General features: G+C 34.4%; 1 protein-coding gene across 1 annotated transcript; it reads right to left on the reverse strand.

Moving 5' to 3' along the window:
• Positions 1-1,867: 1,867 nt before the first annotated feature.
• Positions 1,868-27,218, reverse strand: LOC122524898 (homeotic protein empty spiracles-like). Its single transcript, XM_043647385.1, has 3 exons — positions 26,059-27,218; positions 16,190-16,362; positions 1,868-4,104 (listed from the first exon to the last, which is right to left on the reverse strand). Exons 1-3 carry the CDS (start codon positions 27,080-27,082, stop codon positions 3,832-3,834), a joined length of 1,470 nt encoding a protein of 489 aa, XP_043503320.1. The 5' UTR covers positions 27,083-27,218; the 3' UTR covers positions 1,868-3,831.
• Positions 27,219-27,621: the final 403 nt, after the last annotated feature.

The following is a 27,621-nucleotide window of genomic DNA, read 5'->3' on the forward strand; positions in this document are numbered from 1 at the left end:
GAATGTAAATGAGTCTCGTTTGGGAAAACGATCATCGCGGAAGTTGGAAAGAAAGGAACGGACGAGTTGAGATCTACCTTTCTTTCTTTTTTTTTTTCTTTTTAAATACCATCAAGATAAAAAGTAAAAGAAACAAAAATAAGAGAAGATAGAAAGATAGATTTATAGTACCTAATATTTATCTATTATTATTATTATTATTATTATTATTATAGATCGATAGTTTGAGACTTACAAACGTTAGATCAACGATCAATTTCGGGTATTCGGATTAATTTGCTTTTTTTTTTTTTTCATTGTCACACATGATTCTCGATATCTCGTCTCTCCAGATCTTTTCAAATTCCATCGTGGGTGTACCGATCGATCCGGTTCCTCCTCCCCTCCCCCCCTCCTCCTCCTCGTCCGTTGTTCGTTTTGAATAATTATGCGCCGAGAGAGAAAAGGTCGGTCCCAAAATACATCGCGTGCCTCTTACTAGTCGATTCTTTTTTTTTCTTTTTATTTCTCTCCCTCTCTCTTACTCTTACACGTATATTCAACATCCACGAAGAGAAACATTGAATTCCGAACGAAACGATTTCGCTATACCGACTTGTTACACGAGTTTCTTTATGTAAATGTTCGAAAATGTGACGTATTATAGACAGGATATCTACTCGAAATAATGATTACACGATATTAAGAAGAGAACTTACTATTATCTCTCTCTCTCTCTCTTGTTTTCTATTTCTCTCCCTATCTCTTTCCCTCTTTCTTCCCTTTCCTTTATACGTGAAATTAAAGTACGATAAAAATCACATCGTTTCCTTGAAAATCTTTTCGAAAGAATAATACATCCTCTCTCGGTTTAAAAGCCACGCATGCATATACGCAACAACCTCTCCCCCCTTCTTCTCCTCCTCCTCCTCCTACTCCTCCTCCTCCTCCTCCGTTATATGCACACGAACGCTTAATTACGGTGGAGAACTTCCATGTGCCATAATTATTCATTTTGGAAGCGGCGATTATAAAGCGATTACGTGGAAGAATCGTTCCTTATCTTGGCGTAGAAAGAACTTCCGAAAAGGAGAGAGGGCATACACGATCATTTTCGCGTTGGCAATTTGTCGGACACGTTGCATAGTTATAAAGCGGTAATCAAGGATGATCATTGCATTAATATCATGAGTTTAAAAGCACCGTTTTCATCATCGCGAAATTGCTCCACAAGGAGCAATGGTGAGGAGAAGGGGTGGTGGGGTAGGGTGAGGGGGGGTGGGAACGAGGAACGAGGGCGAGAGGACCCATGGGGGAAGAAGGAGAACGAGGGGACCCATAGGGATGAGAGGAGGAAAAGGTGGAGGGGGGGTCGGGCCAGAGAGAAAGATCGTAATCGCGTTCGCGTCGAGAGCAAGATGTTTTACGTCGAGAAAGACGATTTATCGATCTTACGATGAATATACCGTTCGAACGAAACCACGAAGAGGTCCAATTACTTAAAGTCGAGATACTTCTTCTTTCCCTTCTATCGCGTAGAATCGAGTCTGTGTTGTTGTGCATTGTTTCAACGTTATATTACCAATTCCGTTCTAAAACATTTTACTTTCTCATAGATATTCTGAAATAAATCGTTAGAAGTTATCTCTCCTAGCATAGTTTATAGAGATTTATTTATCGCGGTATCAATCTTATTGGCACGATTTTCGAAACGTTTCGAACGTTCGTTATTGTATTATAAAAATGATGAAATATAAACGAATTTATATATACATGTATGTATGTATGTATGTATGTATGTATGTGTGTAATCAATAAAGATTTTGTTTTTATCTCGTCTAATTTTTTTTTCTTTTTTTTAGGATAAATAAAACGACAATGTATATCGTTATCGTGAATTGCTTTGATATAATTTATTTCGCTATATCGTTTGGAAGCTCGAACTGAATCTTCTGGACGATCGTACAATTCTATGTCTTCGTACGACAAATAAAATCACAATTTCTTATTTACAAGATTATTTACACTTAGTATGTGTGTACGTATTTTGCAACGCGACCCTCGGCGGATATAAAATAAAATGCGAATTGTTACTTTTTTCTCTTTGGTTTTTTTTTTTTCTATTCCATTTCTCGTTCCCTTCTTCGAGTCATTATAAATAAGCTCCCCTTTATTTTCCTTTGTTCTTTAACGTTTCTAATTTATTTTTTGTTAATTTCAACATCGCGTTTAAAAGAAATGATTTAATTATTTGCATTCGAATTTTCGTTACGATTCAAATAATTCTTTTATCTCATTTCCTTTGTTTGATTATAAATTAATTATTAAAAACTCTCAATATAAAACTTTACTTAAAATTTAAATATTAAGAGAGATACTTCGATTCTCGTTATAAGATTCTTCTTCTTCTTCTTCTTCTTCTTCATCATCATTAATTTGAATGAGATAATTAAAAATAAAATTAAAGCCGAGGATCGTGATGCAAAATATCGTTATTATAAGTATCGTCCATAATAATTTAAGTCGCCGGTATATTTCGATACATCGATTGACGAAAGGAATACTGCACGTTCGTAGAACAACGATCAAAGATACTACTTTTGTAATACGTCTTCCGTGTATTTCTTACTTTTTTTTTTTTTTAGTTTCTAGTTTACACTGTCTCTCTTTCTCTCTCTCTCTCTCACTCTCTCACTCTCTTCTTAAGTACTATGACGTTTGGCACTAGCTTTATCGTCCGAATATTTGTCTATATATACATATATATATATATATATGTATATATGTATATACATATAATTTTAATCGATCGGACGAGATCGATCATTATCGAGGAATCGTCTTTTACACCTTTCTTATTTACACTCACTTTCGACGTTTAATCTCGTCTCGTCTCGTCTCGTCACTATGGCGAATTAATTATGGCAAGACGACAGTAGGGGTGGGTGGGGGTTGCTGGGAGACTGCCGATGATCACCAAAGATTATTATTAATCATCTTGATATTTAATTAAACTCTTACGTAGAAATAGTGTCCGTATATGTTAGAAAATATTTGTCAATTTTACGGAAACTCGTCTACTTTAGATTTTCGTGTTCTCACTTTAAACCATTTGAATGGAACAAAAAAAAATGATTGGAATAAAACCGAAAAAATAATAAAGAGGTATGAACGATAATGAGAAAAATCAATGTCGATTATTCCTCAACAGCCCGTTTAGAAAAGAAAAGATTTTTTCTTTAACGGACAGAAGATGTTCGTCGATATCTCGTGATTCTCTCGTTCCGTTCGTCTAGTCTGTTTCTTCCGGCGGAAGTATCTCCATTTAACCTTGCCGACCATCGCGAAACAATACCTCCATTAGTTGACTTCCGACCCGGCTCTATTTTCCACCCTCTTCTTCTTTTTCTTCTTTTTCTTCTTCTTCTTCTTCTTCTATCCTTTCTCGTATTTTTTCAACTAACGAGACGCGAAGTCTAGTATAATATTATTTCTCTGTACTCCTTGTACTCCTCTACGTAGTAAAACGATCGTAAGCGTCCGATTTATATCTTCTTCTTATTGATCCTTTATTAATCTTTTTCTCGATAAAAATCCAAACTAAATCGATATTAAACGATTTTCGTCGATGAGACATCGTGAGCATTTTTCAGACCGTTTATCATCATCATCATCATCATCATCATCATTTTTCGTTGAACCAACGAACAACCATATTCTCCTTCATGAAGAATTCGTTTTCAACGAAAAAATTGTCTTCGAGGATGCTCTGGAAAAGAACATCGCTCTTTTTTTTTCTAACGATACAAGATGTCTTCCTGGAAACCTTTAATCCAGGCACAAAACGTCTAGCTACGCTTCAGAATCGCTGGAACATTCTTCAGCTTCGGGATCGATCTGTTCTTCTTCCTCTTCGTCCTCGTGATGATAATCGCCCGTCTCTTGTTGCCATTTGCTAACGTGATGGGTGTTCTTATTATTACTGTTGTTGTTCGCGTTACCGCCATTTCCACCCCCGCCCCCTCCCCCTCCCCCACCGCCGCCCGATTGTTGTTGCGCTTTTGCCTCCTCTTCTTGTTGCATTCTCTTATGCTTCGTCCGCCGATTTTGGAACCACACCTTCACCTGAAACAAATAACGAAACATTTGCTTTTCATTTTTGATTTTCATTTTATTCATTTATCAGATGATTCAATTTATTCCAATGTTTTTATATTACGAAGAATATTATATTTTAATCCTACGAAAGGCCATAACCTTATCTCACTTTTCGGATAACACGCGGATTCCGTGGTAATATAATTTAGTTTAAAAAAAAGTACCAATATATACTAGCAAATATTGAAAAGAAATATTGAAAGGTCACCGAAATACTACACGATACTCGTTCATAATTTTCAAGATTATATTTATAATAACGAACAGACTGTGGGATTATTATTATCACGATTTAATATGTTCATAAAAGAAAAAAGAAAGAAAACTAATAAAATAATCGGCACATTACAAAATATCAATTAAAAATTTCAAACGATAACATTTTAATTAAATTATCAGACATTAAGAAAGTATTTACCACGCATGATATAAAATCGCTGCAAAATTATTTTCCCATAGAGTTCACACCTATTTATCGAGAATATTCTCACCGATATGATTAATAATCAATTCTAAAAGATATATAAATACCGCGCAACATTTGTCGAACCCCATGATAAAACAACCGATACGAATAATAGTATACCCTAATTCTCATGAATTCACTCTTACGCAATTTCGAGTGTAAATCTTCTATATATATATACATCCCTTTACAGTTGTGTTACCCTATCATTCGACCGTCGTTAAGCCGACGGACAGTCAACGATACAGACGATCAAGCTCATTGGACCAATCCGCTTGAAAAGGGGACACGAAACGTTCCACCCTCGGGATCGTAGCCCCGTGGTTTGGCAAATTAAGTGGCAACTAGTTATGGAGCCAACCCCTATACCTCTTAGTAGTAGGGACGAGCCGATGTATCAAACAGCCACCCCTAAACGCAGTTATCCGGTTACAATAGCTCGTGTGCTGACACGGAACCCCTTCGATCGTCAAATAAGAGAGAGAGAGAGAGAGAGAAAGATAGAATAAAAAAAGGAAAGAAAAAGAAAGGGTAACTCTCGTACACATGCTCCCTTTTATGAAACGAGAAAGGCAGAGGACACTATTGTCCTTGAATTGACTGCACGATCGTCATATTTCATGCCGAAAGAAAGGGCTGCAGATAGAGTGCCATTTTGAAGTTATCAAGCTGGAAAATCGACATTGTACTCGAGTTCCAAGAGAAGAAAAAGAATGATAAAAGAGAGAGAGAGAGAGAGAGACAGACAGAATAAATGGTCGACCGAATCTCGTCTCACGTCCAACGTAACGTAGTTTTGACGAGACCCAGATTAAACCAAGCATTTCGGATCAAAATCAGAATGGTATTATATATAAATCGAAATCTCTCTCTTTCTCAGAGAATTTAACTGTTTACAAAATATTTTCTATCACGTTTACCAATGAATATAATATCGCGATTTTATTGTCAAAAATAACCAAATGAAAAAGCAAAAACATATCAAAATCTATCGTCGTATCTCAATAGCGCGAACGAACAAATATATTATCTAAAATATTAAAATCTAATAAAAAATAATATTAATCGTCGATTATAACGTACTCGATTTTTGTAGTTTTTCTTTTTTTTTTAAACAACGAATTTGTAAAAATCCGTCAGATAAGAGTAACGTTGAGGTCGGACGATTCAGCAATGTCCGAAAGCAGCACTCAACGAATCACAAGTTTTATGCCCGAAGGGAGGCTCTTTGGGGTCGTGGCACTTAACGGGTGATTAAGAGGGCAAATAGAGAGCAACCCCTTCTAGCAAGCACGATGAAGTTTCTCTTCTCTCTCTCTCTCTCTCTCTCTCTCTTTCCCTCAAGCTTCCTCTTTCCTTCACGTAGCCATTCCCTTTGGGAGCGTCGTTCCAAGCTTAATCGAGTTACCCCTATCGCACGTTCCTTCCCACTTTCTATCTCTCTTCCTCTATCTATCTCACTTGCTCTTTCTCCCGTTGGTTACCACGGCAACGAACGTGGACCTGCGATCCGATTGGTAGATCTTTCACGCACGCGAATACTACGAGCATCCCCTTCCACAAAGTTCCGGACCATCTCCCAGAATGTAGACAACTCTCTACTCCTCTTCTTCCCTCCCACCGTCCTTTCTTTCCCCTAACTTCCTAAAGTACTCACCCCACCTACCCCATTGGATTTCGGATTTACGCTTAGTTTCAACCCTCCCTCCTTCTCACCACCACCACCACTACCACCACTACCACCACACTTTGCTCATCCCTTTCCTGATCCTATATTTATACCTACTTCTTTCCATCGACTTCCTCAGATTCCATCAATTTTAACATTGTTCAAACTACTCTAATATCATCCATCAGGAATATAAAATGACTCGGAAAAAGTAATCTTTTGGATTCTCACGAATTATGTATAATTATTTTTCTTCTAGGGTACGCATAACGTGATCTAGATTTGACGTTACGTTTTATAATTGATTTTACGTTATTATTATTTGAAATAATATTTTTCGAAAAATGTAATTAATCGCCCCCCAAAACATTTGAGTAAACTTGACAGAAACATCCGTATGAAACAAAAAAAAAAAATAAAGTAAAGAAAATATACATCGTACGAGACAAGAACACGCGTTGAGCAGATTAAATGTCGAGATAGGAAAAAAAAAAAAAAACAGGGATATTAATGAAAATAAAAATGAAATCTCTTTCCGCGCGCACCCGTGCGTAACTAAGTAAAATGCACAACAAAGTTCTGGTAGAAGAATAAATAGAAGTTAAGGTGGAAAAAGAATAAGAGGAATAATAAGATAAAGAAAAGGAAGGGACTATTAAAAGAAGAAGAAGAAGAAGAAGATGAAGAAAAAGAACAAAAAAAAAGAAGAAGAAGAGTTCGTCCTACGTTTGTCTGTCTGTCTACTATCTGACCGTCTACTAGTATACATATATACATATACATATATATATATATATGTTTTTAGAAAGGCGCATACGACTGTCACTGGCGATGTGACTCGCATATAAGGTGTTCACCTGTCACTTAAGCGCGTTCCAGAAACAGCCTCAATTACGTGGCTCCGCGCAAACTCACCGAGGAAGGCAGGTAAGCTCTGTTGGTGCTTAAGCCAGGCTGTTACCCTGTTCAACTAAAAGTCCGAAGTAACGCCGGTTAACTCGCAAAGTCTCTCTCTCTCTCTCTCTCTCTCTTTTTCTTTTTTTTCTTCTTTTTCTTTTTCTTTCTTTCTTACTATGTAACGTACCTACGTACTCGTTATCTCGTCCAAACGATCGACAGACACACAGTGCGCGTGAGCGCTTCCAACTCGCAATCTTGCGAGCCCAGATAGATAGCCGACATCTTTTCAGGATCCTTTACCAACCATCGCATGTGCAGGACCAAGATTTTTCTTCTCCCCCTTCTTCTTCTTCTTCTTCTTCTTCTTTTTATTTTGTTTGTTTTTGTTTTTGTTTTGTTTTGTTTTCTTCCTTTCTTCCTTTCTTTCTTTCTTTTTTCGTTTCTTTCATTTCTCTTAGTTTTTTCCTCTATTTTCTTCATACCGACTTCAATTTCGATCTTGGCCGATCTTACGGAGATGGTATTGCCTGTAATTGGTTCCGTATCGATGAATGATACCTTCTTTAAGATGCCATGCCGCTCGAGACGATCTTTTCACCGATCTCTTGGAAAATTGTACACCGAGTTATACGTACGAGGACGATGAATCTTCCTGAATTCCTTTCCATCGATCCATGAAAGTTACGATTTCAACTTTCGAGAATGTATACTATCGTACGATCATTGTCCTTTTTTTTGTAAATCCTTTTAGGTATTGATTATCGAGGAAGGATGAAAGTTTCGTTTGTGTGTTTAGATTTATAACGTTTCAACCCATCCTCGTATATTATACAATATGGACAAAAATTCATAATTCAAAATTAATCGTATATTATTATTCGATAAAATGATATTTTTAAGAAATACTGTGCATATTATAAATTTATTTGAAAAAGCCAAGAAGTTTTTAAGATGACCTAATATATAATATGATGCATAGATAATCAAAATACATATACTTTTTTACGACTAACAAAACAAATCAAACTTATACTTGTATGTCAAACTCAGCTACACATTTTTACAAAAATATTGAATTAATCAAGAAAGAAAAATCAGAAAAAGAAAATTCGATAATCGTAATTACGTTTATCATAATTTCTGCGTTATCCTTAATCGTCTCGAGTCGTATATCGTTAACATAGTAGTTCATCTCTGTCATTTTTTTTCCTGCACTTTGAAACGCCACGCGTTAGGGAGAATAATGAAAGCGTGCAGCGAGCTTCTGGATATCACTTTGGTATGCATGGATAATGAAGAGCTCAATTAATCCGGATTATTAATTGATATTCTAATTATGCGACACGACGAGCACGTCTGCTGATCAGAAACGCTTCGCAAGCATATTCAAGGTTAACACAAATGGATAACGAGAGACGGACGCGGGCTTCGCATTGCATTTCTCTCTTTTTATTTTCTTTTTATCTCATTCTCCTTATCATTCCTCTTTTGTTCGTAAAAATATTTTTCTTATTATTATATTATGTATATGTAACATCCTAAGTAACATAATATTTGCGCAAATATTATCAAAACGATTATTTTATAATCTTAAATAATTTATTTAATCGTACAATATCATTTTCGCATTACTTTATGTAAAAAAAAAAATATAAATGAAAAATTTATTATCATATTTCTTCTTTTCCTATTACTATCTATTAAAACTTATACAGATATACCTATTAATATCGTAACCGTATGTCAAAGGATCATATTTTTTTTCAATTAAATACAAATAACAATCAATTTGATTGACGTTTGAATAATAAATAAAACAATATAATGATTATAATTGTTTAAAAAGTAATAACATCGAATTGAAAATTTCAAATGAAATTTGTCATGAAATATGAAATGAATTTCAAATCGGTCGTGATAAAAATGAATGTTAATGAGTTAACGTTAATGACGTAGCACTTATAATACGTTTATTAAATATCTACTTATAGGTAGATATTAAACATAGATTTCTCGTTATTTTTAACATCATGTCCTATATACTATACTTGTATGAGAAATATTATTTATATATATAGCTACATTAATAATTACTCATTTTTAATAAGTATCTATCAATATCTATCGATCGATCATATAACTGTATCGTTTTAGATGAATGATAAAAATACATAATCACTATCAAACGTGATATTAACGATAACGTAACATAATCATCCAATTTCGTCGAGAAGTTAGACGGTTGTTATCGTCGTGTACTTGCTCGTTTTTGTAATAAGAACAGACACCTCCGGCCATACGCATAAAATACGTATTTTAACTTTTAACAAATAATAACGACTCGACGTTTATCTTCGTAAAAATTTGTTGAGTTTCAACGGATAATTTAATACCACGGGAGAATCCGTAATGTCCGATTTCGCGATTCGAAACGGCCGAAAGCGAAGTTGCCATTACGAGAAAACCTTTCGTTGCTTAATTATAAAACTACATATGTAAAATACGTATATAAGTACATATATACGAGCTAAGATCTACCCTGCTGATGATGAGTCTTTTCCTTTTATTACCACAAGAAATTGGATATTCGTTAAATGGAAATTAATATTGCGACAGCAACATTTAAGTTCTCCGATGCCATATATTGTTATCTACATAAGTATTATTATATACACTACCGGCCAAAACTTGCTGATTTCCATAAAAATTTACTACACCGATAAATCTTCGAATGATCTATCGTTATTATATCAAATATTAACAAGTTGAGTTATGTTTTAAGAAAGTTTTAACATTTTCTTATGTTCGTAATATTTTTCTACATTTTATACATCAAATAAAAAATACATGTTTCGTATGAACTTTTCTACTGAGAGACATTTTTGACAGCTTTTACAAGATGCATGGAAAAATGTACGATTAAAAATACTCGATAAACTAATTACCATGAATATGTCAGGATTATGTCAAAAAATAAAAAAGAAAGTAAAAAAAAGAATTAAAATAAATTTTTAAATAATATAAGTCAAGAGTATATATACAGATAATTTCGTAATCGCATTATCTCCGTGAGTTAACAGAAAATTTATTTCAACATTCTATTACCGAAACTCTATCTTACGAATGATAAATCAATCTACCTGTAAAATTTACAACTAGACGATATCTTAATTGGTGAGTACTTACGATATTCGACATTCGTTCTATAACAGACAAATTGATCTATTTTCTACGAAGAAATGTTTCGAGTATTTTTACCAATCGTAAAGTAATCTAACATTTTCTTTAATTTTTTTCCTTTCACAACTTAAAACATTCAAATGAATTCATTCAAATTACGCAAATAAATACTTTCCTAAACTACCAATGTAAATATAAAAAGAAAAAAGAAAAGTTCTAATACAAAACGCATGGAACAATAATCGCAAAGGAAGTTTGCACGTGCAAACCGGGTGGGTAGAAAAATGACGAGCCTTCGAGAAATCATTTTCATTCGGGATAGAAAACTAAAAATAATTTCGATTAGAAGAAAATATATCTCGTCGAAAAAAATCATTAATAATTAACATTTTCCTTCGATTATCACATTGATCGGTAACATTTAAAATTCATAACAATTTATATCGTCGCAATGTTTGTTAGTCAATTTTACATTTTCTATCTATCTCTCTCTCTCTTTCTCTTTCTCTCTCTCGCGTGCGTAATATTGATCGAAACTTTATAAAAGAAGAACGGAACGATGGTGTGTAGCGTGCGTTAAACGAAATATCGACGAATAAACAAACGAGAAGAGATATATATATTTTTTTTTCCTTTTTTTTTTTCTTTCTCTCTCTTTTTTTTCGTCGATCGATGTCTCTTTCGGCACGCACAGCCAACTCTCCCGGTCGAATAAAATCCGCAGCTGGACACGGTGCGACCAATCGCGTAGATTCGAGGCGGTCCAATAATCTCCCCTTCGGTTTCCGACGATCACGCTCGAAACATTATTTTTTAATCCTCGGTGCGCGTAGTCGAACCATCAACGCCATAGTCGTCGTCGTCGTCGTCGTCGTCGTCGTCATCATCGTCGAGCTTCAACCCTCCCCCTTCCAAACCCCCTCCCGTCAACCTACCCTCCCGGCTAAATAAACTCGACGATATTATTTTTCAATCGCCGACACCGTGCGTACACGTTGGGGTGGCTGGTCCTAAAACGACACGCTTCGATAAAATGACGCTTTTCGCATTCTCTCTCTCTCTCTCTCTTTTACACATATACCCACACACACGTATGTATATATATATATTTTTTTTTATCTCGTTTCTATATACTTCTCACATGACGATCAACGGGATAATATCATTTTTCGTGACTACTACTATCCAGAAATAAATGTAAGATTTTTTGAAATTTTCATCAATCCTTGATAGTTTATTTAATAAGTGTTTAATAACTTTCTTTAGAAAGTATAGAAAAGGTGATAGTAAATATATATATATATATATAATTAATTAATAAGATAGAATGGTAACTGTGTGTCTATAATTAACTTACAATTGTTTTGTTGCTTAGCCTTGAGATTACTAACTAACTTCTTTACGTATCTTCTTAGCTTAATTTAATTTAACTTTTTAGCATAACTTCTTAGTCAAACAACGTAACGTAACTTCTTTTCTTGACTTGTTCGCGTAACATATCGTATCATTTTGACTTCTTCTTAAATATATTCTTAACTTCTAAGTAATATATTCTTTCCTTTTGACGTAGTCTCAAAACTATTAGAAAAGAATAGGCACGAAACCTTTCGACTCATCTTAGTATATGTAAAAAAATATTAAAAAATCCTGGAAACGTGTAGTCACAAAAGTGCGTCTCGCGAGATCAGCGATCGATCAGTTTTACAAGCTCGTCAAATTATTTTAAATTAATTGTGAGAGAAAATGATATAAATAGTAAATATTTTATAATAGATAAATAACGTTGTGAAATTTCGAATTTGCAAATATACATACGTAGTCTCGTTCGTAGAATACGATATGAACGATAAACGGTTACAATAATACGATATTAACGAGTAACTTGTAGTGTAAAAACATAAAGCAAAAACGATATTCGTGCTTAGAACGACGAAAAGATCTTTCTGACCGTGGGTACGAGGAGAGAGAATAAGACTTTAATGGGATTTGAAATTATCCAAGATTTTAATGTACCATTGTTCGCTTCCAGAAACTAGACCCTTGAGCACACGCGAGAGAAAAATACAGGTGATAACCTTCAACGTTATACAACGAATTTAATTTCACTTTAATACCGCTAAGCGATAAGAAAAGTTCTCTTGTTCGGGTTCTACTCTCAATTACGATCGTTGGTTGCATTTGCAAAACGATCTTCCTTGCCGATCGTACGATCGTATTTTACTCGTCGATCTTTCGTGATAATTACTTGCGATTATTAACGAAGAGTAGAAAGATTTAAATGCATTGCTCGAATAATATTACATTCTCAAAACAAAACAAAACAAAATGAAAAATTCTTTAACGAATACGTAATGACATTGAAATGGAATAAGAAAATAAATAAATAAAAAATAATTTAATTTCGAAGTAAACTTTAGTGTGTGTGCGTGGTTGCAACGAGGATGGTCAAATGATTGGTACGCTCGGTACCGTTGTCTTCTTCGAAATGTATTATACTTACTTACGTGATTTCTATCGACTCTTCCGTGAGAGAAAAAGAAAGGAAGGAAGAGAAAAAGAAAGAGACAAAGAGAGAAAGAGAAAAACGATATCGTAGCTCTCCCGACATGGCACTATTTTATTCTCAGCCAATCGCGCTAGACTTTTTCTCCGTGCGTATTACGTTGCCGTGGACGGTAATGGAAAGAAGTTTGCATATTATGCAGGCCGCGTACGGATTCTCTATGCATAATGAGCCGTGACGTCGCTGGACTAAAAATAAAGCATTCGCGAGTTAAGGCTCGTCGGTCATCCGATGACTGTTGCTGCGTTGCCAATTTACTAAATAAAATTCATATATATATATAATAAACCTTATATATTTTGTCTATAAAAGAAAAGAAAGGAAAAAGAAGCACAACAGCATCAAACATCGTTCGAAAGAACTATTCGAGAAGATAATATCGTCAAACGATCTAAAAACGTTAGAAAGCGAACGGCTTTTTAGAAATTCGTTTTTACTCGCATTTTATTGTAATATAATATATTCCGGATTTTACTTCCTCGAAACGAATTGTGTTTCTTAATTATCATAAAATTAAATTTATCATGCGTATCGTATTTTACGAGTAAAATATTGTAATAAAAACTTGAAAATAAACATAAAATATTACGAAAAATAAATCAATATAATAACGGTGTGTTAAATTAAACATTTTTGGTACGACGAAGGAAAGTCGTAAAATATTGAGCCTTCTCGCGTCTTAACGCTAAACCTCCAATCGCGTACGAGAGAAAGAAAGTGAAAATAAAAAACTAAGAAAGAAAGAAAGAAACAGAGAAAGAGAGTAATATGATTAGATTGTAAACCGTGCGTTTGGTCGGCTAAATTATTCGGCTTAATGGAGAGGTCCATTAATAATTTATGTCTCGCGTACGTAAATAAGACTGCAAGTTTCCTCACGAGACCGTATTACTCTATAAGTGGCAGAACACCAACAACCGTAATGACTCGTTGCCCTATTCAAGACTGATAAATCATTAGAATTAACTCTATCGATCGATTCGCATATAATTAACGTCATTATTCCTATAATATTCCCGATATCCCGCATTAAATTACCAATTAATCCTCGAGGCACATAATTTTGTTATCTTTATATATCCTATTTTCTCTTTTCTTTCTTTCAATTTCCTCTTTTTTCTTCTACTTCTTCTTCTTCTTCCGATCAGTTAATTCGAATTAAACTTGTCATTACATTATCCGTCGCTACGTGATATCTATGATAAACACGTATAATATATTACGTTTCATTTTAAAAGGGAAACTCCCTATTAAACAAAACAAAAAAATCAGCTTTCACATTTCTTCGTTTACATCGTCGTATCCTTCAATATCAAGAACCACGCCTAATCAGATACATGATCGCGATTAATCCTATTATCTAACTGTCTCGATCATTGACTTTCCCGTTTCTTATTATAATTACAAATTACCTTCGGTACTCTTTCGTATTATCATTTATTATAATATATTATCTCGTCGGATATTACAACATAACATGGACATACCTATCTATTTATCTATATATCATTTAACTATCTATTTATCTCTTTATCTATCTAATACACCTACTTCGGAAGCTAATCGAGATTGAAGACCATAAATAACAATATAATGATAATATGTTACGTATGACGTAGAAATTCTCTTTCCAAAGGATAATCTCGAATTCTTTTGTTTGCTGTAAGAATTGCTCGGTAGTAGCCAAGAAATAAATAGTAGCCAAGGGTAGCAAGATACTTTACGAGCAAATTTATGTTTAAGAAACGACGGCCAACAGCAACGTTGTCTTCTTCGATCCGGAAGGCAATCAGCAATGTACTTACTTATATATACTTACATATATATATACATACATATACATATAGATATATATATATAGATATATATATATATATATGTACTTGGAACGGCACGCAATTAGCAGTCACATTATATCCTTAGGCTCTTACAGAGGCCTCTCCGAACACGCAGAGAAACGGTACGTTTCACCCTAGTTAAGATTCATAAGAAAGACGCGCGTTACACGCGACCCGGTGTTCCTCATTAGAGCACTAATTACGTACGATTAGCCCAGCAATTACCTGGGAATACATTATGACCGCGAATCAACTCGCCGAATCGCGATCACGTAGGTGCTTTTGCCATTCGCGAACTACATCGAGTCTTATTCCTTTTCCCAAGCCAACATAAGAGAATTTCTTTCACAGATAAGAGAAACGTGACCGTACGACTTAACACGAATTAACAATCTCTTTTTGAATTTCTGATCGAAAAGAATGCTGTATTTAACAACATTATCAACAAAATATTCTTCCTCTATCTAATTACCAACAATGATTTATTATTAATTTGAAGAAAAATGATACAATTGGTAACTGATTTGAATATTCAAAAATTGAGATTAATTTATACAAATATATATATATATATATATATAATAAATCATATATAAATTTACATTGAATACAACACAATATCGATTATAATTCTTACATTATTTTCATAATCATTATCGTCTCTCATTGCAATATTACATTTATTACAATAATTCAAGATTAATTAATATTAAATATCCTTTCAATTGAAATTTATATTAGAAAAAAAAAGAAAGTTTAAGTTAGAATAAAAGAGAAAGAGAAAGAGAGAGATAAAGAACTTGTTACCACAATGCGTAAGTACGAGTTCCTTCCAAAATGGCGTCGACGACGGTAAGCGCTCCCCCGGCTTAATTCACTATCTCGCCACCTTTCTCCTTCCCCTTCGTACACCCCTCCTACTTTGCTCTCTCCCTCTCTTGTGTTTCTCTCTTTTATATCTATCTCTTTCTTCCTAAGACTCCCCACCCCTTGTTTCGGGGCGCGTTACGCCCATAGAATACATAAAGCGTGACTCTCGCGCCCTTTTCACCGATTCTCCGCAACGTGTTTTCTTTAGAACACCACAACCATCCCTATTCTTAGCAAATTTGCACATCCATTGGCCTCGTTAAGCTAACTCGTTATTCTCGTTCTTTTTCTTTTTCCTCTTCCTCTTCCTCTCCTACTACTTTTCTTTTCCTACTTTCTCTTACTTTTTAAATTGTTATGAAACTTTTCAAACGATCCACATTATACTTAATTCTTTCAAAACTGTGTCGTACTCGCGATGAGAAAGATTTGATCGTGAAAATATTTACGATGGATCATCGTCTCGTCGATGAAAATAATACCTTAAGATCGTTCTAATAGATACACGTTCGAAAAAATATGTTAACTACCCTTTATCTCACATCAATCAATTTTCTTTTCCTTACCTGCGTTTCGGTTAACGATAGCGCCTGCGCTAGCTGCTTCCTTTCCGCCCCGACAACATAATGATTTTTCTCGAAGGCGTGTTCCAGCTTTAACAGTTGACTTGGACTAAACGCAGTCCTTATTCTTTTCGGTTTTCTGAAGGGTTGCAGAAGGAAGCCAGATATGTCGGGACCTAATAAAGATAAAAATATTGTTATCTTTGTATAATTAATCATTTCTTTTATCTCTTACAAATTCGACCGGCATAATATAAATAATAATGATACAATAAACAACAACAACGAACGATCGTATACTTTAATTATTTAATTATTCAATGCAACATGTGTAAATAAAAAAATTATATCACGCGAATCAAACTTACATTATAATTATATTAATATCTCCATGAATTGTAATAATGTACGTATCTATTATTATTCTTACAATTCTGCACTCGTAAATCAAGTAATAGACAAGATAAATATGTGTATTGAAAGTAATTAGGTATATAATTTATATATCACGCAGTGGTACGATATTAATTAATCTTGAATGCGACGGAAAAAACAATTTTCAAACGATCTTGGATTTTATTATTCGATGATTCACGATGAAGGTCAAATAAATCGATTTGAAAATGCTATGCGAATGTTAAGTGCATTAGAGCATTGATAAGTAAATATTTACATAACGAGTTACTGATAAACATTATAATAGAAACAAACGTTTTCCATTTAATCTTAATATTTATTTTAACAAATATTTTTGGGATAACTTTTATTAACTTTCTCGATTTAACGATTTTAAACCTGCCTACTTATGTTCGTTACCACCAAAAATAATGATCAGAGAGTGATTAATTAACGTTATACGAAAGAACCTATAATTATATCGTGGTAATACGTAAGAAAGGATACAGCAAGTGGCGCATACACGTGCAACGATAGAAGGGTTGTTTGGTAGATAATTTACATTCTTAATTAACATCGGACTACGCTTGGTAACAGCAATAACTATGTTACCGGTATTATTATACAGTCCGTATTTTTTAATACGTACAATTACGATAAATAATTGATCGAAATAACTGATTAATCATTCCAAGAATTGAGTATGAAATTTAATATGGAACATTATTACTTATCATTCTTTCAGGTAATTAGAAAAGTGAAGTATCTCTATTTGTAATCAAATAAAAATACACACTTACTTATGTGGTTAATTATAAGTTTCTTCTTTAAAATGTATAAAGGATAGAAAAGAAATTTAGAAAAAAGAAATAAGAGAAACAAAGGAGGGATTAATTAATTAGTAAACATTGTCATCATCGTTTCTATTCTCGTTAGTTAGTAAGTACCCCCACTATTTTCATCTCGTCATCTTTCTCTCGTCACCTCAACGTAAGTCACGAAACGCGAGCGTGCTTGGCCACGCATAATCCTACCTATGTAAGTAGCTACATAATACAACCTAACTCATATAGTTAGTATAGGTATAGTAGTATACAGAGAGAAGTACCTACTAGGAACTCGCTCAGGTAATTGAGTATTCCACCTCGAAAGAGCCATGTCGATCGTCCGATACCCACGTCTGCCGGAAGTACCTCGAGATACTTTACCGGAAAAGCTGCACGATAAATCGCTACACCTTCTATCCTTGCTTCGACCCGAACAGATATATACATACTCGGCATGTGCCTCGAAATGTATAGCTACATAAAATGGAAGACCAGACCATACCAAGTCCGTCGTCCACCCTTAGATCGATCGAAAACTATACATGCATATACTATCAAAGAAGTTTTACGAGAAATCCTATTACGATTATGTTTCTCCGAAGATTCAACTTACTCTTACCTTTAACTATCCATTATCTTTCAAAATTCTAATTACGCGATTTGTCTTTTTGATTTATACCTCGGCTGAAAATATTACTTTGACATCTTTATTATTCTGATATATGTACGAATATATACAGGGTCAGAATACAGAATAAATTCCTCGCGAAACATTCGGTAAATGGAATAACATTTTTTCCTCCGAGGATTCCTTTTCGAAAATAGTGAATTTATGAAAATCGTTACGCGTCAATTTTAATTGTGATAGAATACAGTGCATCTATATTTTTAATTCATAACATAGCAACGATCAAACTATTATATTATACTTACACATAATTAATGTGTGTTCAACCTTCCAATCGAATTATCAAACAAATTATTAATCATATTTTAACAATAATCTTATCCGATAAATAAATTAATAATCATTACTATATATAGAGAAAATATTTTCGATATCTATATAAATATATTTAATTTAGGTATATAAAAGTATGGTATTCGTTTCATCTCATACCGTTCGTCCTTTTCGAATCTATTTTTTATTAAATAGAGATTTTATACGTTTTTAATTTACCTGATTGTCCTTAACGAAAACAATAGGAAAGCAAGCTATTAATGCGTTCAAAGATGCATACGATGGATCGATGCACGATGACATGCTAATTCATATTATGCAAGCACAATGTAGACGCGCAGGCATTCGACGTGCTATCCGATAGCAATGTAACCAACTTGGCATAACGTAATCGACCGTATCACCTTTTGCCAAAGAAAATTCTACGAAGAAGTTTTACTTACTTATATAGATGTACATATATGTATATATATATATATATATATACCTACCTATATATTGTACAATGTAAGTTTAACTTATTTTTACGAAATGACGAAATCAAATTGTAATATGTGCAAATTCTTATAAATTTTAATTGTTAATGCGATTAAAAAATTTAAATTATATACCACTACTCGCGTATACAATTTAAATAAGTATCAAACATATACATATTCAAACATCTATACAAACTAACGCAGTAAAATTATACGCTTAATTAATATACATATATTACCAAGTCTTCTTTTCGTCTTTTTTTTTTTTTTATATATATATATATATATATCGCGATGCATCTCTTACGATTCAGAAGAAGAAGAAGAAAAAAAACTCATTTAAATTACGCTCCTAGCGTGTAATAAAAATTAAACATACAATCTTGTTGAAAGTTAAATACATTTTAAAATAAAATTTCATTCGAATGAGTTAATTCTTGTCAACGACAAAGTAGACATCTCTATTCGAAACTGCAATCGCTTAGTCACGTGCTGGATCGAACAGATAATGTATATTAGATGCAACAGACTCGCCGTTAATTGCACGCAAATACGATTCTCAATGCAAAACATCTGCCACGCCAATGATAAATGTCACAAAACAATCGCAATTATACGACTAATGAGACGCTGACAATAAAGAAACGATCTAACAAAAATAAGACTTACAAAGTTGATAATATTTTATACCGACGACGACAGCGTTGTTAAAACATCGGTAAGAAGAACATTTATAATTAATCGATTAATTACTCGCGAATATCATTTGGATATTTTAAAAAAAAAAAAAACTTCGCTAAAAACACGACAATTCCGATTTAATCGATGTAAATAAAGAACTGAATAATTCAATGGAAAAAAAATATAAATAAATGAGAACTTATTTAACATTCGTCGTGCATTAAATTAGACATAATATAACGTGTATATCAATCATTTAATTAGAAAATCTCCAAAAAAAAAAAACAAAAAAAAGATTAAAAAAAAAAGTACAATAGCACAATAGCACAATCATAGGCTGTAATACTTTTTCAAAATTCAAAATTCATATTATGAAGTAAACAATAAAATATAATAATAAAATTAAAAAAGAAGAAAAAAGAGAGAGAATGAGAATAAGAGAGCTGGTCATCGTTTCTTTCACATTGTTGGAATCGTTTTTAGACGAAGAAGGATCACGATAGGTGAAAAGGGATGAAGCATGATTCTCTCGATCTTCTCGCGAAAGATTGAAGAGATATCGACCGTTGAATCTTTCTTACTCTCTTTCTCTCTTTCTCTCTTTCTTTTTCTTCCTTTCTCACACGTTTCTCTATGCTGATCTCCTAGACATTGCCTAGGGCTCGTTCGTCCTGTTCGACGTAAAAGAAGAGGAAAGAAAGAAGAAGAAGAAGAAGAAGAAAAAAGGAAAAGAAAATGAAAAGGAGAGAAAGAGAGAAAAGGAAAAAAGTTTCCAAGGCTATAATTACATCGAGCTTGCGTTGCGGCATCGCAGCTGAGACGCCCTGAGCGACTCGAAATTACTCAAAAATAAGACTAAATGGTAAACGTATCAAATTATACTCCTCTCTTACTCTCCCACCCCCCGCCTTTCTTTCTTTCTTTCTTTCTTTCTTTCCTCTTTCTCTCTCTCTCATTCTCTCTAAACTCTTCTGCATCCTGGGCTTCTGCTGGAAGCCTCGCGTCTCCTCCTGCATTCTACCAGCGATTTCTTTAGCACGGAAAAAGGAAGAGAGACCTTTAATACATTGCCTGTTCTGCGGACCTAATGTGTTTTTAATTGTTGGCAAGCGTGCGACGCCGGTGATCGTGCAAAACTTACGATATAATACAAGGTAGGTTAACGTATATCTAATGATTTCAAACGTTCTAATTATTCGAGTTTATTTTTGCGAAGAAACATCTAACATGTGTTTTTTTGAACGTTATCTCGATCGTACTTTCTTTACGGATACGAATAATTATCTTGTGTGTATAGTAGAAACATCTATCTCTAGTGTGTATAGTATAACAGAGGGAATATATTAAAGGAATTTTCATATAATAGAATATTAGCAATTTTTTCTTGCTGCACTTTTTCGCCATGTTTTAATTTATAAAGTATTTGTTGTTATTTATATTTCAACACTTTGTTTAATGCTGCGACATTTTTCTTCGATTTAAATGTAATTATAGGTTAGTCATAAATGCGAACGATATTTATATCATATTGTAACAATAAAAACATAAGCAAAAAATTATATACACGGTGTTCGATTTAACTAAGTATTTAGAAAAATATTTTATTATTGTTATATAATTCGTAATTTTTAGATCTCGCACGTTACGTTAATTCTGCCAACATAAATTCATTTGTAATTTCTATGAGATACGATATAAAAGTATGAAATTATTTGGTTTATTAAGTATTATTAAAATGCTCCAAAAGTCTACCGATTTTATTGGAATCTCTTCTGTTTGAATTAAAAACGAACGAATTATCGATATAATAAAGCATTTCAATAATGCAACATGCGAATAATAGGAACGTTCGAATATTAAGATCATCGGATATTGGAAGTTCCACCGTATTTATGTATTCCTATATAGAACATTTGTTTACGTGACAAATTTATTATTGACAAGGATATGAATAAAAAAAAAGAAAATACCGATGCACGCATTGCAAGCGATAAAAGTAACATTCGTTGCGTAAATAACGGTATTTTATGCATATACGCACACGTAGATATATTGCATGCGTATTCCAATACATGCCCCGCCCCGTTTTTCTTCTCATAACGAAAAATCGGTATATCTATGAAAGAGCGTGCCGACGAAGGTTCCGCTGTGTTGATATCACGTTAAAGTATACGAGAGAACTATGATTAATCGTTCGAGACCTATTATCGGTAACTACGATCGCAGCGATAATTAATTTTTCCATACGAATTAATTCATTCTTATTAGAGTATTCTAATAAACTCGTACGGACATTTATCTCAAATAATAAAAAAGAAAAAAAAAGAAAATAATATAAAAATGACGACTGGTTAAGCATTAACAATTCACCGCGTTCAATTATACAAACCGGTTGGTTTCCAACTTACGCTTAACTCACGACCACTCTTAACTATGATAAGCTCATTGATAATGAACGATTAAAATTTCATTACATTTGCTAGTTGATATTTCTTACGATATTAAATGTATTTTAATAAATTAAAGAAAATTTCCAAATGTATTTCCTCCCGGTTGTAATCGTTAAATCTCTAAAGACGGCCATCTCTCATCTCGTTTAATTATTGACGCAAAACAAATCTTTACGTGACAAATATTATTGAAATTTATCGATACGCGATATCGTTTAACTTTCTTCTTTAATTAAAATCGAATTACGTAATCACTTACTATTAATTGGAATCAAGGTCAAAGTAAAGAATAAATCATTATCATAAAATAATAATGATCGATAAAGAATGAATAAAGTATCACTTGCATCGGTTATCCTCGATCAATTTATAAATATGACAATAGATCTCGAACACAATATAATACAAGTTATCTATCTCTCTCTCTCTCTCTCTCTTTCTTTCTCTCTCTCTCTTTTGTCATCACAACAAAAGCAAATCTCTCGTCACGTCCGTTCGTTATCTTCGAAGGAATCATAAACAAAAGGACAATAATGAGCACGCTTCGAAGATAGAAATCGTGACATAAAACGTTTTATAATAACGAGCTTAAATTATGCGACAACAACGGACAACGATAATCAAGACGAGTAGCCAGCAACCTTTCGCAACATCTATGTAAGTAAGTAAGTAAGTAAGTAAATTCACTTGATCGTACAACACCGTCATTCAGATATACATATATGTATTATGTTTACTTTCCCGAGAATGTATGCGGATAAACATTGCGTCGTTTAACTTGACTTTAGACGTAAGAAATGGGAGAAAGAGTGGAAGAAAGAGAGAGAGAGAGAGAAAGAGATAAAGAAAATGTGCATTACATCTATTTACATATATATACTAGCTTCCATTTCTTGGAATTCGGTAGATCGAATAAACATAAACGTTTCATTTACTATCCAATCCTGTCCAATAATTTACAATATTCTAACGTAAATTATCTAATAAACAAGTTTTCAATTTGCATAATACTACAACAGAGAGTTTATTAACGATCTTTCGTCATATTTTATCGTTCTATGTATTATTTGTGTGTGTGTGTTATGTTTTGTTGATCATGTGACGAAAGTAATGAGTTTTAAATTAAATCTACATTTCAATGAAATATACGGAAGAACGATGATTTATTTCTTAACATTTGAACGAGGACACAAATGGCTGCCAAGGTAATCGAATTTATTATTGAAAAGAAAGAAAATACGGAACATAGAGTGGAGCGTGGAATGCATCTTGCTTGTAAACGTCTTTGGAAAAACAATTCCGGAACGCCGCGGGACGTATTTTTGCTGCGATCTAACGTTCCCTAGACACCTGTGAGAACACAGAGTCCGTGGTTTTCTTCCACACGAGTTTATATCTTTCTCTCTCTTACTTACTTTCTTTGTTAGCAGAGAGAAAGAAATCTACTGGCATATCGACGACGTGACAAGTTCACTAAACTCAGCAATGTTGATCGCCACTGGTAATTTCGTTTACGAGTTTTATCCAAGAAAAGAAAAAAAAATAAACCAACTCGATCTCACGATCTGAAGTGAAGATGAGAATGATAAAATGATTTGTTCCATCTATACGTATCGCAAGAAATCATTTTTCAAAGGATTTTCGTTTGAATAGAAATTCGGTGCAAGTATTAAAGAATAAACACACACAAAAATTATGCTCCGGGATAAATCATTAACTACGTTTTTTTCGTACAAAATGATTTACATATTATTTTACGTTGCATACGATTTTATAAACAATCCAATTTATTACCTATTACTTTATTTAAAAAAAAAACATCAATAGCAGTAGCGTCTGAATGTATTAACAAAAAGGATACTTTAACGAAACCTGATTTTTCCAGTTAAAAATTTGTTTGACAAGTAATAATTCATAATAACATAAATGTTAGTTAATGACTTTTTCCTGAACGTAAACGATACATCAACGATTTTAACATATTCGAAGCTCATTGTAAGACAGAAAAAAGAAACAATAAGTCTCGTAAGGGAGCTAATACATAAGAGAAGAAGAGGAGAATAATAATATAATACAATCGGAGGTAGAAAAGAAACTCATCTATATAAACGGGGAACACGAACAAGCAAGAAATCAACTACGGGGAACTACCGTAAAAAAAGAATAATAAAAAAGAAGGACGAGCTGGGTCCTATTGTCGAATATAGACACCCCACGGTGAGAGTGTCACGGGGATAAAATGACGCTTTAATAATACTGATTAAACTCAGTATTGTACACCTACCAGACGACTTTTTCGATGTCGTCGATCGAACATCGAAGGTGTCGCTTACTTCTATTACTTTCTTTTTTTTTATCATTTTTTTCAACTTTCTTTCCCTTTTTTTAGATTCACTATGCCATATTCCTCGAACGTCAACGAGAATTTAAGTGTCATGTTGTCGCTACCACTATTATATCATACTATTCACTATATTGTAAAGGTTTCTTTTCATCGACTGACTCCATTCGACGAGGACGTCGTTCAAGTTGAAGGATTTATCTAATTGTTTGGAAAATTATAATAATAATAATTATTATTATTAATAGTAATTTTTTAAATTAAATATAATTTTTGTTAAATACGATGTTATAAATATGAGAAATGATTTGATTTATTAAGTACTATAAAAGTGTTCCAAATGTTCACGGATTTGATTGGAATCTTATATTGGAATTAAATAAAAGTGAACAAATCGGTGAACGTTTTTTGAAACACCTAATCAAATTAACGCTATAATTGATGAACACCTTCTCGATAACACTCTTTATTGGAACATTGAAAAGAAACTTGTTACGACGATCGTTTACAACTTAACATCTTAACACGTTGAAATCCGAGACCCTAATTAACAACGACCTCCACTATAATTTGTCTATTGGAGGCATCAATAAAAACAAAAAAAGAATAAAAAATAAAAAATAAAAATAAAAAATAAGCCCCAATGAATTCTAAAGACATTAATTAAACATAACCTCTAACAACCATATGATTAATATAAATATACACTCCATCGCTTAAATTAATGAATTTCTTTTGACGATAATGCACCATGCGAATTTAAAAAATAATAAGGGGTGAGGGGGAGGAAAAAAGAAATGAAAATAATAAATTAATTAGGATCGGTCTACTCCTTCCTCGTTACGTTAGTTCCTGAAAGTCTATATTTGCTGTATCTAAAAAGGACGATTGAAATTAGATTCGCCGCCCTTCAATTCCAAGAATTAAAAACCATTTGTAGTGCGCGCGGGACAAGCGCGAGATCGCGAAGACAAAGATGGCGTCGAACAATTTTTTTACGACGGAACAAGTTTCGTGTCCTCTTCAAGTAGGTATATATTCCTCTACCGGGTGGCACGCCTCATTCCGTATAAGCGCCGATCGCGGTAAATTTATGGTAATTGCCTTTTCTACCTGTCAGAGACGTTCTTTCTTCTCTCTCTCTCTCTCTCTCTCTCTCCTCTTCTCTCCCTTTTCCTGTACCTCTCACTCTGTTTCTCTTTCTTCGTACTCTCTAGCTTATCTCCGCGTTCCTTTCATTAAAGAACTGACCTCGTAAGAAGAGTTCGGAAAGCAGGATGCCATTATCATCGACCTAACATCGATAAACCGTAAATTGGATTCTCACGATACATACAAAACAAGGTGCTACTTTAAAGGGGTAGAAGAAGAAGAAGAAGGAGTCAGAGATCGTTGGATCAAATGTCAACAAGAAATGAAAAGAATTCATTGACTTAGAAAAATAATCTAACTGAGATTAGGCCCCGCTCATTATTTGCTTTCTTTTTTGTTAATACTAGGAAGAATACGAGAAAGCGATAAGAGTCCGATAAAAAGATTTACGAAAAAATAGCACATTGCTAAATCTAACATAAGTAAGGAAACATTTACGTAATTATAGAGAGCATTTATCGATTACGCTTAATAATAACATACCATTATTGTGTAACAATAAGCGTCACTGATTTCTTTTGAGGACAAATTAATAAAAGAGCGAGAAAGAGAGAGAGAGAGAGAGGAAAATAGATGATAACATACCAGCCGTAAATCTGTGAGGAAAAATCCTGCCATGTCTTGATAATAGCCAAGGATATAGAGGATAACTGTCTCTTGCTGGTTGATGAGAATGAGGTGGAGGATGTGGTCCAGCCGGTGCGCCACCGTGCGGATAAGGTCCATGAGGTGTAGCGTGAGGAGATGCACCGTGATGCGCTTGAAGAGCAACGGCGAGATTTGCCGCTTGGAAGTGCTGAGCGGCAGCAAGATTGGCAGCAAGCGCTAGCTGTTGGGAATGATATTCGTTCTGGCCGGTCTGAGGTGCCGTCGGCCCGTGTCCAGGTGGTATTCCGTAAAGAGACTTTAGTTGTTCGGCTGCGACGGCTGCTGCAGCCGTAACGGCACCAGGCGGTGGTGCTAAGTAATTTGGACTCGGCCTTACAACGCCAGGGGGTGGCGGAGGATGTGAGCTTACAGGTGAATCACCGTGTCCGGGTAACCTATGAGGTGGACTCGGACTGTCGTTCGGAGTAGAGCCACCGCTGTGACTGAGAACGGTACTCTTACCGAAGTCTAATTGATTGCTGCCACCGAGATGGTGATGATGATGATGGTGGTGATGTCCGTGATGATTCGCGTGATGGTGGTGGTGATGATGATGGTGATGATTATTATTATTATTCCCGGTGGTCGCGTGGGATGGTGTCCTTCGCGGATTATTCGTGTAGGATTCTACGGAGGAACTACGTGATACAGGTCGATCGGAACATTCGGAGTGAGCACCGGGTGATCTAGTTGCGATGCCACGTGACTTTGGCGACGAGGAGGCCTCGACGAGCTCCATCGGACTACCGTCATCTCGTTCGATTTCGACTCGAGGATCCAAACGATCTTTCCCAGTGATTCGATCTTCGATGACTCGGCCAGCCTGTACTCCAGGACCGCCGCCGGTACCGGCACCACCGCCACCTCCACCACCTCCGCCACCGACGATCGAGTCGATGCTGAAGCCGATCTTTGGCTTCGAGGGTACCGGTACGATTGGCGTCGGCGCGAGCGGCATCATCGTACGATTATCGTACGGCTCGCCGAAGAATTCCCCACTTTTGCTTAGACCTAACGACAACTACCTCCTGTTCGCTCCAAATCGATCCTCGAAATTAGATCTGCTGCATTTTTTATTATAATTGAAACGCGCGTGATCGAATCTCGTTCGAGTCTCGTGAACATTCGCGAACCGGAAACTCCAAAATAATTTGAAAAAAAGAAAGAGGGAAAAAGAATGAGAGAGAGAGAGAGAGAGACAGACAGACAAACAGAGAGAAAAAAATGAAGGAAAAGAAATTCAAAGAGATCCTTTCTAAGGATAAATTTCTAGGTAAGATTCCCGCAGCGAGGCCTAACGGCTCTCTTTCAAAATTTCCAAGTCATCTCCGAAACACATTCGTCCGTACACAGCGCGTCGCACACTGAAATCTAAATCACAGCAAAGTCGCCTCCAGCTTTATTTATTCTCCCTTTTGTTTGAATCTTTATTTATAACGTTTAAGCATTCCAGGTTACACTAAACGAACAAGGTCTGTCACTGCACACTGTCACAATTAC

Source organism: Polistes fuscatus, unplaced genomic scaffold (genome assembly GCF_010416935.1).
Source record: "Polistes fuscatus isolate 324 unplaced genomic scaffold, CU_Pfus_HIC Scaffold8, whole genome shotgun sequence".
Classification (NCBI taxonomy): Eukaryota; Metazoa; Arthropoda; class Insecta; order Hymenoptera; family Vespidae; genus Polistes; species Polistes fuscatus.